Genomic DNA, 19,597 nt, shown 5'->3' with positions numbered 1-19,597 from the left:
TCTATTGTATAAAACTTTTCTGCGATCAAATTACCTAGGTTCAAATGCAATCTAAGTTCACGTGAAAAGGATTTGGCAACATCGCATAAACAGGTAAAATACATGATGCGCAGACAGGTTTGTTCAGTGCCAATCTATCGACTTTAACTCTTTTTCAACAACAATTTCTTTTAACTTTTATATTGCTTAAATAGGGATTTAGTGACCTTTTTAGAACCCCATAGTGACAAAATTTAATATTTCTTTGTTGATAATGAGAAATCTAGCGACTTTACAACTACTTTTTGGCGACTTTCCGTACACTCTGTTGGAGACACTGGTTTTTTGTGCAATGTAAATAATGGCGGACAATAAGAAGAAGGTTGACTGTTCTCCGAGTTGTTATCATGTTATGGTGTTTGATACTGCTAAACAAAATAAAGCTTTATAAAACGACAATTTTCGTTTAGTAATACAGTTAATTGAAAATTTATGAATGTACCTATCATATCCATTAATAATTAATGGTTGTTATAAACATAATATAATTATAGGTCAAGTTATTTGATACTGCTGAACACGATAGAGCCTTATAAAATATAGGAATGTTTGTGTATTAAGGCAAGAAATTGAAAGAAATATATATAAATATACCCATCATATCTATTAATATTAATAATAATGGATATTTTATTTGCACAATCTGTTACTCGTATATTTCAAACAGAAAAGAAATAACTGAACTTGGATCATCTAATTTAATCGGAGAAATTTCTTCAGTCAAAGTTGACTTTAGTTTGAGACAAATTAATCTCAGATTAGACTTTATACAACACAAAATTCCAAGTTCAGCTGCTGAAACAAGGATCAATTTAACCTCTGATCTAAGATTAAATGGTTTATACAATCGGGCCTAAGAAGGTTATCTTTTAAGATGTTTTTAAAAGTGTTTATTGTCTTGCAGCCCCTAATACTTTGTGACAGGGAATTCCATTGTCGCGAGGTGGATACTGTAAAAGATGATGAATAACGAGATGTTCTCTGAAGAGGTATACTTAACGCGCCACACATCAGTGATCTGGTATTTACGTCGTGGTTAGAGTATAGATAAGAGAAACGAGACGAAAGGTAATATCGCTCCCCTTACCTTGTATTAGAGACTGTCTGTGCAATTATGAGAAATTTGTGAAGTGAAGTATTACTACAGTAAAGGATCTGCTCCTCCATGCCCTCTATACGCCTCAATGTAATCAGGTGGTCCAGACTCACCTCCTGGTCGGGTCTTGCTCGTCTGGCATCTTCACGACGAACCTTGCATTCAGCGGAATGAAATAAGAAATAATATCTGAGTCCGGCATCGTCGGCTACAATAGCAACAATAAGGAGAATGGGAAGGACGAGATTAGTTGGAGGGGGGTGCAGGGATTGGAGCCACTCAGGGCTAATTAACTTTTAATAATAATGTACTAGGAAGTGCGTACAACATGCAGCATCATCTCCGAGAGTACAGTGCCGAGCAGGAGAATGGAAACTACTCAAAATCTTAACGGGATAACCTGCTAGCGTACTGTTCAGCTTCGAGATTCAAATCCGACTGAGTGAATTAATAAACTGGTTATAATAGGAAAAATTGAGAATGTTCAACAATATCATAAACGAAATTCGCGGCGATTTAAGCAGGGTTTGAGCTAGAAAATAAATAATTGTCGCAAAAATGCACAAATACAAATTTATATAATTAATAAACAGTGTCTCCCATTTATCTTCTGCACCTATTATAACTTTTTTGTTTGGATAGATATTGGAATTTTTGTTTTTGAGATTTATGTTATAACGAGGGGCTAACATGATTGTAGAGATTTGGTGCATATAACTACATTATGGTACAAGATACACGTGACGTCATCAATTTTTCAAATAACACTACATACTTTAATCATGTTACATTGATTACACACATTAAGACGAGTTCAAAAATGTATCACAATGTCACCTTCCCAATCAATAACAACAACAAAATGCGAAATGAATGCCATCAGAATGTGCCGTTTATTGTGGTGCCCCATTCATCTTGTGCATTAACTTACACAAAACGAAAGTCGACTGACGTCCGTACACGTCGTGTATTGTGTGTTTGCTGTCTTAACATGTAAACAAACCACAACAAATGTCGACGCCACAATCCACGTACAGTAGCCTGCACGTTCTCCGGACCTGTCGCCACTCGACTTCTTCCTGAGAGGAACTGTAAAGGACAGTGTGTACCAGAACATTCTGACAACACCAGACGACATGCAGCAACGCATTCGACAGGCTTGTGACCATTCAGCCAGCAACATGCCGGGCAGTCATACGGTCTTTCGGGGAACGCCTTCGAATGTGCATTAATGTGAATGGTCACCATTTGGAACATCTTCTGTGACTATCAAAGCATAACATTATCACATTGGAAGTACGTTTTTGTACTGATATCTGGCTTTGGATTCTCAGGTATTTGAATTCGGTTGTTCGGCGCAAAATTCTGATATCTGGCTTTGGATTCTCAGGTATTTGAATTCGGTTGTTCGGCGCAAAATTCTGATATCTGGCTCTGGATTCTCAGGTATTTGAATTCGGTTGTTCGGCGCAAAATTCTGATATCTGGCTTTGGATTCTCAGGTATTTGAATTCGGTTGTTCGGCGCAAAATTCTGATATCTGGCTCTGGATTCTCAGGTATTTGAATTCGGTTGTTCGGCGCAAAATTCTGATATCTGGCTTTGGATTCTCAGGTATTTGAATTCGTTTGTTCGGCGCAAAATTCTGATATCTGGCTTTGGATTCTCAGGTATTTGAATTCGGTTGTTCGGCGCAAAATTCTGATATGTGGCTGTAGAGACGTGTATACAATACTGACTAATAGACTAGGCTACAATGTTTTACTCACATTCGTCTCTTCCAGTGGCTGTTCGTGATAAAATATTACGTGTGTTCACAATTTTGTGTTCCAAAACCGAAGAGAATTTAAAATCGTACGTTTAATAAGAAATTTAATGATTCCAATGTTTCATTATCGAAAAAAACCGTGTATAAATAAAAATATAATAATAATAATAATAATAATAATAATAGTAATAGTAATAATAATAATAATAATAATAATAATAATAGACTAATAAAAATCAATATTTTTATTTCCAACTTTTCCTGGTAAGTCAGTTTACCCTACCCAGTTCTTTACTGTTCAAAATTGCTTGAATAGATTTCATTGTTTACGTTTGTTAAAAATTAATACATACCACGGTACCATTATTTACAAAAGCGTGTGTTCAGTAATACATTTTGATTCACAATATAATGATACACTATAGCCTATACCACTAGGCCTACTGTAATCCTATTCGCATAGATTGATTACTATAAATGCATGCCAGTAAATATTATTCACCACCATACAGATGGTACTTAAATTCATAGCACCATCACGTTCAGCCAGTAGTGTTTGAAAGCTACACTATGCTATTATGCTACACTGAAGTATAGTAATTCACAAACTACACTCTACACACACCCATACAAAGGTAACGTTCCTGCAGTGAGAAATGCTGACACCTACAGGCTAAAATACAGACTGTTAAATTTTCCTACCTTGAGACACAGCATGTGAACGATAGGCATCGATGCACCTGACATCTGTAGGATAGATTCACTGTTCACTTAACGCTTCGTGCTCTTGACGAGTCATAAGCGGCCAGCTAAAGGCAATTTTGTCCCGCGCATGCGTGCAATTCCTGTAACCTTGAAAAGATCACGGCTTGTACGTGAACGCACGTTGCCAAGTTTACATAAGTTTACGCAAGATGCGGGAAGTTTAAAATACTTGATTCTGATATTATACATACCCACTACGTCAATAAGGTATTAAATAATAAAACTAGTCTGCATTCATGGAAAACAAGGTGTTCACGTGTTTCTGTGTTCTTATTGACGCACCGCCACTGGTCTCTTCCCTTTTTCTTCTACGTTTATTTTTCTTTTCTCTTCATCCTTATTCTCTTCCTCCTTATTCATTTTCTTCCCTTTTCATTCTCCATACCATACAATTTATTTCAGCCTCTTCATGTCATTATTATCACCTTCACCCTTCTTATCTCTTATTCTCCTTATATTACATTTTCTCCTCGTTCTTTTTTTCCCTCCTTATTCTCCCTCCATAAACCGCAGACTCAGACTAGAGGCTCTTAACTCCTGTGTATTCCCGGTGCTAACATACGGTTGCTAAACCTGGGCCCTCATAGAGAGACAAAAGACGAACATCGAAATATGTCAAAGGAAAATGGAGAGGAAGATAGTTGGCGTTTCACTGAAAGACAAGGTCTGCAACACGGCAATGCAGAAAATTACAGCTTCTGAGAACATCACAGAAAAAGCCCTCATAACGAAGTGGAAGTGGGGTGGTCATGTAGCAAGGCAGCAACAAGGCAGATGGGCGCATGTGGGACCCGCACATAGGAAGGAGAACACAAGGCAGGCCAAGAAGAAGATGGGCAGATACATTCAAGCAGCAGCTGGGAGGGAACTGGTCAACCATCGCCCGCAACAGGAACGAGTGGAGACAGATAGTGAACAAACTCATATAGAACTAAAATTTGACAAACTCTAGTGTATCTCACATAGTGAATGTGAATGTGAATGTGAATATTGTTGACGTGAAATAGCTCGTCATGTGAACCACACCAACCGAGCTTCCCCTCCTGTAGGAGGCCCTAGCCCTTCATGGGACACAGTGGCTTCATTCATTCATTCATTCATTCATTCATTCATTCATTCATTCATTCATTCATTCATTCATTCATTCTCCCTCTACTTTCCTTTGTCTCTATTCTCTATCCTTAATTATTAAGTTAACACCTCAACTTTGGATTAAGATTTGTTTTAGGAGCTAAATTTAAATTGTTAAAGCTTACATAATCCACAATCGTAGCTTGAATGTAACTGTCAAAACGTTGTCTTAGTCAATGGGTACGTAACTGCTAGCTGTTTTGTCCCTTTCTCACTTACGGAATCCTCACTGACAGACAAAGACAAATGTCACCGCATATGGTGCTCAGGTGCAGGGAAGGCATGAAGTGGCACCTTCCAGTTGTCAGGTAGGTCACAGGCTGCTGCTTGCAAATGACTCGGGCGTGTTAACAGTTTTGTCGTAATTGTTAAAGAGGTACGAGGTTCAAGTGGGAAGCAGCTATTAATTGAAACTGCTACCTGGCCCGTGGGAAGACGCAGCAAGTGTGAAAACGTTCCACTCTGACAGAAGGCACGCAACGCTCAGCACTTGTTCCATAAGATTACATAACAGCGTTTAGTCTTTTCCCCACCACCCACACATTTACCCATTCCCCTCCCTACAAACCCATTCTTTTCTTCCCTCACACACCGTCCTCCTTCCAGCCCGAACGCTTGGTCAGCCACGTGGAAAACACGTGCTAATCTAGATTCTATAAAACCGTAATTAACTCTGAACGCAGTTTGTAGCTCTGAATGCTCTTGTGAAAACAATGGAATTGCGAACACGCGTAACATGCAAATGCGCACGTGGGTATATCTACCTTTTTATGCAAGAGGTATCCAAGGATGAAGTACATGCATGTACTGTAGCGCCGGGTCGTTCTAGCAGGTGTCTGACAGTTTGTACGTGGAAGGAAGAATGTAACGAACAGGTGACTAGTAGGAAAGAAGCGTGACAGGTTCATATTTGCTACAAGACTTAGGCCTAATTGTATAAAATTCCGTGACTAAAGATCAACTTTGATCGAAGATCGGAAAGTGAACCTAGTTCAGACACTTCTTCTATTGTATAAAACTTTTCTGCGATCAAATTACCTTGCTTCAAATGCAATCTAAGTTCACGCGAAAAGGATTTGGCAACATCGCATAAAAAAGGTGAAGTATGTGGTGCGCGGATCATGTTGTACAGGTTTGTTCAGTGTTGCCAATCTAGCGACTTCAACTCTTTTTCAACTACAATTTCTTTTAACTTTTATATTGCTTAAATAGGGATTTAGCGACCTTTTTAACACCCCATAGTGACGAAATTTAATATGACTTTGTTGATAATGAGAAATCTAGCGACTTTCCAACTACTTTTTGGCGACTTTCCGTACACTCTGTTGGAGACACTGGTTTGTTTTGTGCATTGTAAATAATGGCGGGCAATAAGAAGAAGGTTGAGCGTTCTCCAAATTGTTATTATGTTATGGTGTTTGATATTGCTAAACATAATAAAGCTTTATAAAACGACAATTTTCGTTTAGTAATAAAGTTAATTGAAAATTTATGAATGTACCTATTATATCCATTAATAATTAATGGTTGTTATAGATATAATATAATTAGGCTGTAGGTTATGTTATTTCATACTGCTGAACACGACAGAGCCTTATAAAACATAAGAATGTTTGTGTATTAAGGCAAGAAATTGAAAATATATATATATATATATATATATATATATATATATATAAATGTACCTTCCATATCTATTAATATTAATAATAATAATGAATATTTTATTTGCACAATCTGCCACTCGTATATTTCAAATAGGAAAGAAATAACTGAACTTGGATCATCTAACTTAATCGGAGAAATTTCTTCAGTCAAAGTTGACTTTAGTTTGAGACAAATTAATCTCAGATTAGACTTTATACAACACAAAATTCCAAGTTCAGCTGAAACAAGGATCAATTTAACCTCTGATCTAAGATTAAATGGTTTATACAGTCGGCCCTGAATGTTTGTATGTAATCCACTTACAAAGACACCTTCAAAGATGGCACTTGCCGTAGAAAGTGTCCGAAAGGTCACCCCCACAATTGCTCCATCAGCGATGAATCTCCCTCAAACAGGGCAGCGCAAGAATTATTCATTCATGCATTCATTAATAGTGTTCTGTCCAAGGGCAGGTCTTTAACTGCAAACTCAGCAATCTCCAATCTTTCCTATTTTCTGCCTTCCTCTTAGTCTCCGCATATGACCCACATATCCTAATGTTGTCTATAATCCGATTTCTTCTGCCACGTACATTTCTCCCGTTCACCATTCCTTCCAATGCATCCTTCAGTAGGCAGTTTATTCTCAGCCAGTGACCCAACCAATTCCGTTATCTCTTTCTGATCTGTTTCAGCATCATTCTTCCTTCACCCTCTCTTTTCAACACAGCTTCATTTCTTTCCATGTTTCTGCTCCATACAATGCACTTCACTACTCTCTTTCTTACTTATTTTTCCAGGGGTTCGCTAAAGATGCCCTTTTTTCTATTAAAAGTCCTTTGCCATTACTATTCTCCTTTTGACTTCCTGGCAGCAGCTCATGTTACTGCTTATAGTACACCCCAAGTATTTGAAGCTGTCCACTTGCTGTACTGCCTCATTTAGAACTCGTATATTTACCTTCTTTATTTTTCTTCCGATAGCCACAGTCTTCGTCTTGTTTTCGTTTATCTTCATCCCATACTGCTCACAACTGTCATTTAGCTCCAGTAGCATATCCGTTACTATCGTTTTCTCTTCTGGTAACAACGCCATATCATCAGCAAATTTATGCACTTTATTCTCCTTTATTCGAAGATGGCACTTGCCGTAGAAAATTGTCCGAAATGTCACCTCCACAATTGCTCCATCAGGCAAGAATCTTCCGCAAACAGGGCAGCGCAAGAATCATTCATTCATTCATTCATTCATTAATAATGTTCTCTCCAAGGGCAAGTATTTAACCGCAAACCCAGCTTTCTCCAGTCTTTTCTATTTCCTGCATTCCTCTTAGTCTCCGCATATGACCAACATATCTTAATGTTGTCTATCATATGTTATCTTCTTCTGCCCCGAACATTTCTCTCGTTCACCATTCCTTCCAGTGCATCCTTCAGCAGGCAGTTTCTTCTCAGTCAGTGACCCAACAAATTCGTTTTCCTCTTTCTGATCAGTTTTAGCATCATTCTTCCTTCATCCATTCTTTCCAACACAGCTCCATTTCTTATTCTATCTGTCCACTTCACTCGTTCTATTCTTCTCCATATCCACATTTCAAATGCTTCTATTCGCTTCTCTTCAATTCGTCGTAATCTCCATGTTTATGCCCTATAGAATGCCACACTCCATATAAAGAACTTAAATAATCTCTTCCTTAATTCTTTTTACAGAGATCCATAGAAGATGCTCCTTTTTCTCTTAAAGGTTTTTTTTTTGCTGTTGGTATCCTCCTTTTGACTTCCTGGCAGCAGCTCATGTTACTGATTATAGTACACCCCAAATATTTGAACCTATCCACTTTCTCTACTGCCTCATTTAGAATTCGCAAGTTTACCTTCTTTACTTTTCTTTTATGGCCATGGTCTCCATCTTGTTTGCATTTATCTTCATCCCATACTGCTCACGGTTGTCTTTATCTCCACTAGCATATATCTTAGTATTATCTTCTCTTCTGCTAACAACGCCATATCAACAGCAAATCTGATGCACTTTATTCTTCGTTCACCTACTATTACTCCTCCCTTGTTCTGAACACAGTTATTCATTAAATCCTGCAAGTATGTTGAACAGAATTGGTAATAAATGGCATCATGAATTGGTGAGCCGTAAATTCTTCTTATAGTAGGGCATACAAAACTTCTGGGAGTCTCAATGGAAAGTGGAGAACAAATTTGTCCACTATAGCCTATAAATATTTTTTTTCTTTTTGGAAAATTTTCATGATTTTCAGTTGAGTATCCCCTTAATAACAAAATTGGAAAAATCCCCATAACTGTATGTTTAAGTGAGTTGAATGAGAAATTTACTTTGATTTCTGTGTTGATATAACATGATAGCAATATTTTCTCAGCTGATATTATTTTCATATTTATTTTGTGATAAGTTAACTATACTTTAATAATAATAATAATAAATAGCCTATAGTTATTGGTACTTTATATGTTAAATAGTACATTGTTAGTAGCTTACATTTAATTGACTGAATTTTATAATAATTTTTATTAATAATGAATATTTGTTGCTTCCAGAATACGAACGTGGACGATAGTGCGGGTTTTATTAACGACCTTCCTCTACTTAAAAGTAAGTATCGAGTATCTCATTTACTTAATTTTAATGCTTATGAAATGATTTGCAATAGTGAAAACGTAGAAGTTATTAATCAGATAACATTTTAGAGTTTACCCCTGCTAACAATATATTTCTGATTTTATTCTGAGAATTTAAGAGACTTTAATTTTAAATTTGTAAACTAATTTAGTTTGTATTGGTGTACAAAACATTTCTTTATGCTCGACCATGCCGAAATGTAGTAATTATACACCTGGTAGCAGTCCTTTAATGCATGTCATTAAAGTACACCTATTCATTAAAGTTCAGGTTTTCGATTATTCTCGGATATGCAATCGAAAGACAACTAGGGAAATGTCACGGAGCCTGGAAATCCAATACTGTCGCAGAAGATTATGTTCTGTTACTATAATAGTTAGCGTTAATTGTAAATAATATGCAAATTAATTCAATTTGTCATCTCCTTTTTCAATTCTAAATCAATTTCCAGGTTACCTATATCAAGACTAATGTTGTCTAGGTTATATCAAGGTCAATGATATTCGTGCCTCGGAAAAAATTACTACTTTCGCGTCTGCGCACATCTCACAATTCAGGTCAGTTCCGTTCGTCACTTAACATAACCATAACATAAAATTTCAAGTTAGAAATATGGTCGAGCATAAAAAGTCGTATGAAACTTGCCTATAATGTAATTAAGACGCTCGTATGAAAATTATGAAACTCGCTTGCGCTCGTTTCATAAACAAACGTACTTGCGTCTTAATTACTACCATTATAGGCTCGTTGCATAATGTACTATTCTGTTACTATTTTTAGGATATCATGTTACACTATATTTCAAATTGTTTATTAAAAGGGAGGTGCACGAAATTACAGCAGTAAACGCAATTATTTTATTTCCAACAGGAATTAGTATCGTGAGATGACTACAGCAAAGGATCAGTTACATTACCCTACTTATTTAGATAATTATGTTTTGTATCATGTTTAGTTTATATTCTCACATATCATATTGGCATCTTCTTAACAGTTTGTTTCTTCCTTCAAACATTATGGCTTTGCTGTATGTTAATAGTAATATGCGTTACAAGAGCGGTATGTTGAAGTTTTCATGTTCGAGGAAAAGTTTGAAAAAGCGAAACGTATTTGAGCTTTTTTAATTTCCGAGAATTTAAAGAAAACATACCGCTCGTGTATCGTACATTATTTTGTGCAAAGATCGTTTATTACATACCTAAAACAGAAATTTCTAATTAGTTGCAATAAAATCTCCATCTTGGTTTCTGTTCAATGACGGTAAATTTGCAAAACAAAAATATCTATCTTCAACATTGTTGCTTTAAAATGTTTTCTGAGTTTACTAAGTTTATATTCCAGCAGGCCATGATATACGTCTGTCTTTCCCCCCCCCCCAGTCTAAGATGAGTCTGGAATCTTGTTGATTTTTTCACGGCTTCCTTAATATTACTTGCATCACGAATGCAGTAACTTTAGTGGAGTTGTAGAGTTTACTTAATTTTTGCAAATACTGTATTTAAAAACAATAATTAACAGTGCAATTTAGGTGAAATTGCAGTGGTAAGTTTCCAATTTATAATTATTACTATTTTAAACGTCTCTAAAAATAATATGTTAAAAGCCTAAAGCAGTAAAATGAATGTGGCGCTTAAGCGGTAAGAAGAGGGAAATTGTTATGTGTGTTAGGTTGGGAATACTGAATGTGGAATTTTAGACTTTCCGCGGATTGGTTTTGTGCGGAAACCAAGCAAATACGCACGATCTCGCACAAAAAATGTTGTTCCCACTGAGCTAACAAAAGTGACTAAATTAGGTCTGAAACCACGTTAACAGAATAAAGGCAGATATTGTGGAAGCGGATATAAGAATAAAATAAACCACTAACACCCTTGGCGTGATACGAACCCCGGCCATTTAATCCGTAGCTTTATTGAGTCATCTCGTATCCAGCCCCGTATAATTTCACACTGTGCTTTTTTTTGTATGAGGCAGATCTGTGAAAATAGGCTTAGTGGAAAATAAGCACGTTTGGGAAGTCCTTTAGCTGATGACATCTGTATTTAAGGTGGTACTGGGGAGGACATTTGCTTATTATGAACTCGGCGAGAAAGAATCGTTTACACATTTGTATTACTTTGTGTGAAGACCTAATAATGCGGTAGGCACAGTTGTATAAAACTTTTTTTGTGTCGTGCCAAAATCCCTCTCTATAAGTCTTTTATTCCATTCTAGGAATACTCACACCCCCTCGGGGAATGCACCCCCTACCGATTAGGCCGTTGATTAGCCTTCTAAGTAGAGTGCTAGGGGGTTTGAAGTGCAGCATTCATAAGCGTGTTAGAAATGGGTGGTCCTGATTCATTCGCTTGACATGACAGGACTGGGGTGCACAGCGTATTGTATGAAGCCCATGATTTACATAATATACCTTATAATTCTATTCATGTGCGGGAACAGATGTCCGCCTTGTTCACCAACGTCCTAGCCCCGATGTCACTCCAAGAATTTCGTCTACGTGCTTCGTCTTATAAAATATGAACTGTTGTTTTATTCCTATTTCGTGATCTAATGCGGGCCTTCTGTGGAAATTCGTTCATATTGAATCATAAACGTAATCTTGAGAATTCAAGTTTTCACTTTGATCTTCGGGCCGGTTTCACCAACATGTTACTAATCCACAATTAACTAATTGTAATTTAACTTAAACACGGAAGTCAAATCATATTTAATTCGTTTGCATTTTACAAACTAATACTTACTTACAAATGGCTTTTAAGGAACCCCAAGGTTCATTGCCGCCCTCACATAAGCCCGCCATCGGTCCCTATCCTGTGTGCAAGATTAATCCAGTCTCTGTCATCATATCCCACCTCCCTCAAATCCATTTTAATATTATCCTCCCATCTACGTCTCGGCCTCCCTAAAGGTCTTTTTCCCTCCCGTCTCCCAACTAACACACTATATAGCCTACATTTCTGGATTCGCCCATACGTGCTACATGCCCTGCCCACCGCAAACGTCTGGATTTAATGTTCCTAATTATGTCAGGTGAAGAATACAATGCGTGCAGTTCTGCGTTGTGTAACTTTCTCCATTCTCCTGTAACTTCATCCCTCTTAGCCCCAAATATTTTCCTAAGCACATTATTCTGAAACACCCTTAACCTATGTTCCTCTCTCAGAGTGAGAGTCCAAGTTTCACAACCATACAGAACAACCGGTAATATAACTGTCAGATTTTTTGACAGCAGACTAGATGATAAGAGCTTCTCAACCGAATAATAACACGCATTTCCCATATTTATTCTGCGTTTAATTTCCCCCCGAGTGTCATTTATATTTGTTACTGTTGCTCCAAGATATTTGAATTTTTCCACCTCTTCGAAGGATAAATCTCCAACTTATATATATTTCCATTTCGTACAATATTCTGGTCACGAGACATAATCATATACTTTGTCTTTTCGGGATTTACTTCCAAACCGATCGCTTTACTTGCTTCAAGTAAAATTTCCGTGTCTTCCCTAATCGTTTATGTATTTTCTCCTAACATATTCACGTCATCCGCATAGACAAGAAGCTGATGTAACCCGTTCAATTCCAAACCCTACCTATTATCCTGAACTTTCCTAATGGCATATTCTAAAGCAAAGTTAAAAAGTAAAGGTGACAGTGCATCTCCCTGCTTTAGCCCGCAGTGAATTGGAAAAGCATCAGATAGAAACTGACCTATACGTACTCTGCTGTATGTTTCACTGAGACACATTTTAATTAATCGAACTAGTTTCTTGGGAATACCAAATTCAATAAGAATATCATATAATACTTCCCTCCTAACCGAGTCATATGCCTTTTTGAAGTCTATGAATAACTGATGTACTGTACCCTTATACTCCCATTTTTTCTCCATTATCTGTCGAATACAAAAAATCTGATCAATAGTCGATCTATTACGCCGAAAACCGCACTGATGATCCCCAATAATTTCATCTACGTACGGAGTTATCTTCTCAAAAGAATATTGGACAAAATTTTGTACGACGTCAACAAAAGTGATATTCCTCGAAAGTTACCACAGTTGGTTTTGTCCCCCTTTTTAAAAATAGGTACAATTATGGACTCCTTCCATTGTTCTGGTACAATTTCCTTTTCCCAAATAGCAAGTACAAGTTTATAAATTTCGCTATATAATGCACTTCCACCCTCTTGTATTAATTCTGCTGGAATTTGATCGATACCTGGAGACTTGTACTTTTTCAGATTTTCTATCATTTTACCTAATAAGCATTTAAAATAAGGCCACTTAATTTAATTCGTAATTAAGTCATCATGGCCTTCAGAATCGTAATATCGACTTCATTTGTTATATTTACTTACTTACTGGCTTTTAAGGAACCCGTAGGTTCATTGCCGCCCTCACATAAGCCCGCCATCGGTCCCTATCCTGTGCAAGATTAATCCAGTCTCTACCATCATATCCTACCTCCCTCAAATCCATTTTAATATTATCTTCCCATCTACGTCTCGGCCTCCCCAGAGGTCTTTTTCCCTCCGGCCTCCCAACTAACATTTGTTATATTACGACAATAAAAACATAATGGACAACACCATAAGGAAGACAAAACACAACACAAACACAAGAACACAAGAAATACATCACACTAACATACGAAAACAAAAACACACACAAGATCGCATCCTCATTCAGAAAACAGAAATACAACATAGCATACAGAACAGAAAACAACTACAAAGACATCTCAACTCACAAACAAATAAATACAACCACACAGGCGTATATAAACTCACATGCAATAGTTGCGACAGTTTCTACATTGGACAGACAGGCAGATCATTCCAAACTCGATACAAAGAACACATTAAAGCAATAACCAGAGGACACAATACATCTACATATGCCGAACACATAACTAATGCTAACCATACATACAATGACATAAATACAGACATGGAAATCCTACACATACAACCCAAAAACTCAACACACTAGAACAATATGAAACATACAGACACACTAAAACACACCCTAATCAAATTCTCAACACACAGATCAATTTCAGAACACACACACTATTTGACACAACTCTTCATCACACGAACGCACCCACACAACAGGCAGCGAAGTTGAGATAGCGCCAAGAACTAGTAGGCTCTGAGAATGGTGTCAAGTAATACCGAAACAGCTGTAAGCGACATATGCTTACATAATTAACACGAGTAAGATCGCCATTTAATCAATTATTAATAAAATGTCGTCATAAACAGAGTTAACCCCAAAACATATTAAAATCATCGCAAACAAAAGACAGATGGACAGATTTTTATAAGAAAAGAAGAAAGGTTGGAAATAAGTAGAAAGAAATTTCAATGCAAGAAAACCTCATTCCAAAGTCTTCAGCAATATTGGAGACAAAATGGGATAATATGAAAGTAAATGAAAGGAAATATTATGCAACAAACAAAAGAGAAAGACTTCATGGATATGCGCTATTCCAATGCCTTCAAATGTAATATTTGGTCTACATGATAAATTTATCATGTTACTTTAGTTCCCGTATTTTAGGCAACCGAAGATTGATTAAACGTTTCTTCAATTGTAGGTACTTATCTAATAGTTGGAAATTCTAAATCACCTTCTGTACTGTTAAAAATATGCAATGCTTAGGCTAAACCGCATTTGAAATTTTTTTTTCGTCCATTGTATTGAAATATTATTTTCTTTCGGAAATTATCCTCGCCCGTCTTGGTAAGAAATCATCATCTTTAAATATCAAGTCCATCATTCTCCTCACTGTAATGAAAATTATCGTCGTTAATGCAGGATTAATTATTTAAAAGGCCAAACATTGACCAATTAACTTAAATACAGTTTAATAAGAGCTTAAAGTCCAATTCATGTTGGTGAAATGCATTGTTCCTTTAAGTATCAATTAAAAAGATATTAAGTGACAATTAAAGTTAAATAAATTTGGTGAAATCTACCCTTAAACACGGAAATTAATCAATATTTAATTCCTTTGGTATTTCACCAAGCTAATAATCATTTAAAATAATGCCAATTAATTTAATTCCAAATTAAGTCATCACGGCCTTCGGAATCACAGTAAAATCGTAATTCCGAAGGCAATGTGTCTTCTTAATGTAAGCAGTGACCTTTATAGTGAGTTCATTTGTTTTATCGATGGTGTTTAGGTGAAATGACAACCGAGAAAATAAAAATTTTTCGGGAACAACTAAAATTAAATCTTAACACATTAGGCCTATTATTAATTGCCTTATATGAAGAATTGTAAACATAATTGTCAGGAAACATAACCTACGGTATATTCACATAAATGTGAATTACTGCTGGAGCAATTGTTCATGCTAATTCAATTATTTGACCTTCCAATAAATTTAATTAATTACAGCAAAAGTCACATTTAAAAAAATTAAGGTTAAGCCATTTTACCTAAACACCATCGATATTATAACAGTAAAATGTATGAAAGCGTCTACAAATAAACTTAATAAAAATTGAATATGTCATAATAAACGGAGATAACCTCAGAATATATTAAAATCACCCTAAAAAAACGGATGGACAGACCTCAGAAGAAAAAGCAGAAAGGTTGAAAATAACGTCATCCCAATGTCTTTAGGAATATTGAAAAACAAAACGGGATAGGCCTAATATGAAAACAAAAAGCAATCAGAATAACGAACCAAAAGTAAGTGGCGGTAATTTGGACTGTGGCCAGTAAGACGTTGAAAGCAAGATCGAACACACTTACACAATAACAGAAAAAAAAAATTTACTCTATCATAATATTCCTAAAAATACGCTCAACGGAGAGTTAATTTTAAATAGATATTTTTTTCAGTGAATTAAAAAACAGTATGACATGTATACAGAATATGAAAAGAACACGTTTCTGAGCGTTAGACTTAAGGCTGGTTCACAATAAACCGGAAACGAGAGTCGGAACGAAAACGAAAACGGTAAAAATTGTTAAAATGTGTACATTTAAATGTGAGCATTCACAATTAACGAAAAGCTTGCCGGAGCCCGGGATCGAGAACGGAGAGTTGGCCAAGTTTCAACTTTGGCGTTCACGTTTCCGATCACAGCCCACTAGATTCATTCTATTGCCATCTAAAAGCCATTTTGTCGTCGTATATTTTGTAGTAAGAAGACCGTGACATAACCTATGCATTATTTTGTTCTGTGCTGTGCATCATGGAGCAAGTTTTATTTGATGAGATTCTAATATTGAGTGTTGAGGAAAATCCCCACGTTTACGATAAGCGGCGCGCCTCGTATAAAGATGAGAAAATGAAGGAGAATACGTGGCTTTCAATAGCTGCGTCTTTGAACACCGATCGTAAGTGAATCATATTTTATACTGTATTGGTTGTATTACACACTACATATTCATGCTTCAATTCAATAACTACTGTTGTGTTCATTTTTGTTCTATTACAAATGTTTCTTCTCTAATTATTTTACCTTATGGTAGACTTAAAATAGGTTGTGATAATCAAGATGCATGGACATATTTATAGTACCGTACCTAATGAAATGTTTCAGTTGAAATTTCGAAGGTGGTTAACCTGTGTTTATGTTGGCTGCCTTGTACTCATGAAAGAACGCCATTGGTAAATTATACACAAATAACATCAGAATGCGTAATATCGACTTTACATATCGTTATTGACATGCATACCGATATGCATAGTCGTCTACGTTCTCGGTTTATTGTGAATAAAAAATTTTCATATTCATGTCGTCTGCTTCTCGTTTTCATTCTGGTTCTCGTTCCCGGTTTATTGTGAACCAGCCTTTATTCCACAGTATTTCACTGCTGACATAAATGAAGCATGCATATGTGATTGGTAGACAGTCAAAGTAAATTAATAGTCATTTCTATTGAAATATGGTTATAGGCCTATACTGATTGGAATGCTTTTCCACCATTAACCGATTGGCTTTTATGCTCTTACCACATGAGGTGCCTTCCTAGGATGTGTACTTTAATGAAACCGGTTATTTTTAGAACCATAGTCGTTCAAAATGAAAATATTGCAAGTATTAAGAATATTTAAAAGGAAGAAAAATGTGCGCGCACATGTCTAGAAATCCCGCATTTTACTAACAGAACATTAAAATAGCAATTTATCTTTATTCTCTTCCAGACATTAATAAGCTGTGTTAACTGTTTAATGTTGCCATAGTTACGAGATAAACAGCAGCTTCACAGTAAGGAATTTCATTGGTTATGATTTGCTGTACAGTTGTGTTATTTATTTCATACAGGTATAGTGAGGATATCCCATTAAAAGAAAATTGATGTAGTTAAGGAATTACTACTTTTTCTTTAAATTCATATATAAATATTTATTAAACAGCCTATTCCTCCTAATGATTACGTAGATGAGATTATGTTCTAAGAGGTTGATATGTCATCGCCTGTTGAGTTTTCTTCTAGAGCTGCCAATCTAGGCATTTTTCCTAATTTTCTGTTGATTTTTGAGTAAGTTATACATTTTTAGGCCTAATTATAATTGAGGACCTAACATTCTAAAGTCCACACCTGTGGAGTAACAGTCAGCGCGTCTGGCTGCGAAACCAGGTGGCCCGGGTTCGAATCCCAATCGGGGCAAGTTACCTGATTGAGGTTTTTTCCGGGGTCTTCCCTTAACCCAATAGGAGCAAATGCTGGGTAACTTTCGGTGCTGGACCCCTGATTCATTTCACCGGCATTATCACCTTCATATCATTCAGAAGCTAAATAACCTAGATGTTGATACAGCGCCGTAAAATAACCCAATAAAATAAATAAACAAACATTCTAAATGTGCTAAGTGCCAAAAACAACTTTCTGAGATATTGATGAAAAACACACTGCGTTGAGATACCTACAACACCGTCTTAGCACCTTTAGAATGTTAGGTCTTCAATTGTAAAATTGTAACGAAAATGTTAAAATACTTAAAAATGTAAAATTATTGAAATGTTTTAAATACATTTTTAAAACGAAAATGAAAAAGAAATGGCTTTCTTATGTTGTAACATGCTATTATTCTTCGTTGCGAAAATAGGTACTGGCATAAATAGGATTATGTCAGGATTCGGGTAAAAGAAATCAGGTTTTCACGGAAGGTTGCAGAATCCAGAGTCATGAAACACCCCTCCACAAATAAATTTTGATTCATGTAGGCCTATATTCATTATTTCTGTATCTTACATTTATTTCAAATTAGTCCATTGCTATTGACGTAATTATTTACGACATCCTTGGTTTGTAACAGTTTATGTTAAGTCATCATTATTGATATTTTGCATGTTCGAGATTCTTTCTTCTCTTCCCTTTTCCTTCCGTTCCTTTTTCTTTCTCTTCTTCCCTCTTTCTTCTCTCCTTTCTCCTCTTCCTCTTTCTACTCTTTCCCCTTTCTCCCCTTCCCTCTTTCTCCTCTTCCCTCTGTTTCCTCTTTTCTCTTCTCTCTCTTCCTTCTTTCATCTTTTTCCTCTTTCTAATATCCCTTCTATCTTCTCTTCCTTTTTCCTTACCTTCTTTCTCTTCCTCATTTCTCCTCTTCTCTTTTTCTTCTCTTCCCTCTTTCTCCTCTTTTCTTCTTTCCCCTCTTCCCTCTTTCCTCTATCTTCTTTTTCCTGTTTCTTCTTTTTTCGTATTCCTTCTTTCTTCTCTTCCCTTTTTCTCCTCTTCTCTTCCCTTTTTCTTCTCTTCCTTTTTCCTCCTCTTCCTTCTTTCTCCTCTTCCCTCTTTCTTCTCTTCCTTCTCTATCTTCCCCCTCTCTCTCCTCTTCCTTCGTTCTTCTCCTCCCTTCTCCTCCTCTATCCTCCTCCTCTTTTTTTCTTGTCTTTCTTCTTTATTCTCTTCCTTCTTTCTTGTCTTCTTTCTTTCTTTCTTTTCCTGCTTTTTTCCCCTTAGCTTTCTTTCCTGTCGCCTTCCCTTCTCTTCTTCTTTCCACTAGCTTGCATATTCTCCTTTCTTTCTCTACATTTTGTTCCCACTTTCACTTGCGTTACTTTCTTGCTCCTCTTCCTTCTCTCCTCATGTCATCACTACCTAACTTGTCTTCTTCTTCCTTAAATTTCCCTTCTTTCTTATATTTCGTTGTCTTTATTTGCTTCCTTCCTCTTCTCTTTTCTCCCTCCATTTATTATTTACTTCCACTTCTCTTCATTTTTCTCATCTTCCTCTTTCTCCTCTTTTCTTCCTCTTGTTATTTACTCTCTTCCTTTTCTTATCTTCTTCATTCTTCTCTTTGCTTCCTAAACTTCATATTCACTTTCTTCCTCTTCTTTTTCTTTTCACTAACTCCTCTTTCTTGACTTTTCTTTCCCCTCATTTTCTTTCATTCTCTTCTCTTCTTTTCTTCTGTTAATTTTTCCTCGCTCCCTCCGTTTTCATTTTCTTCTCTTATTTTCTTCCTCTTTTTTATCTTCAGTGCAGCTGAATATCAGAACATTACAGGGCAAGGCTACGAGTTAAGACTG

At 36.3% G+C, this 19,597-nt stretch overlaps 1 protein-coding gene across 13 annotated transcripts in view; it reads left to right on the top strand.

The window, feature by feature from the left end:
* Window positions 1-19,597, top strand: part of TfAP-2 (transcription factor AP-2) — a 978,986-nt gene that overhangs the window by 633,583 nt on the left and 325,806 nt on the right. For all 13 annotated transcript variants that reach the window (XM_069820017.1, XM_069820019.1, XM_069820016.1 and 10 more), the window contains one exon: window positions 9,013-9,067. In XM_069820017.1, coding sequence (XP_069676118.1) covers window positions 9,013-9,067 — 55 coding nt within the window. The remainder of the gene's footprint in view (window positions 1-9,012; window positions 9,068-19,597) is intronic.

This window comes from Periplaneta americana, chromosome 3, assembly GCF_040183065.1.
Source record: "Periplaneta americana isolate PAMFEO1 chromosome 3, P.americana_PAMFEO1_priV1, whole genome shotgun sequence".
Taxonomy (NCBI): domain Eukaryota; kingdom Metazoa; phylum Arthropoda; class Insecta; order Blattodea; family Blattidae; genus Periplaneta; species Periplaneta americana.
The sequence above is the reverse complement of the archived record's forward strand: the minus strand, read 5'-3'. Positions and strand labels throughout refer to the sequence as shown.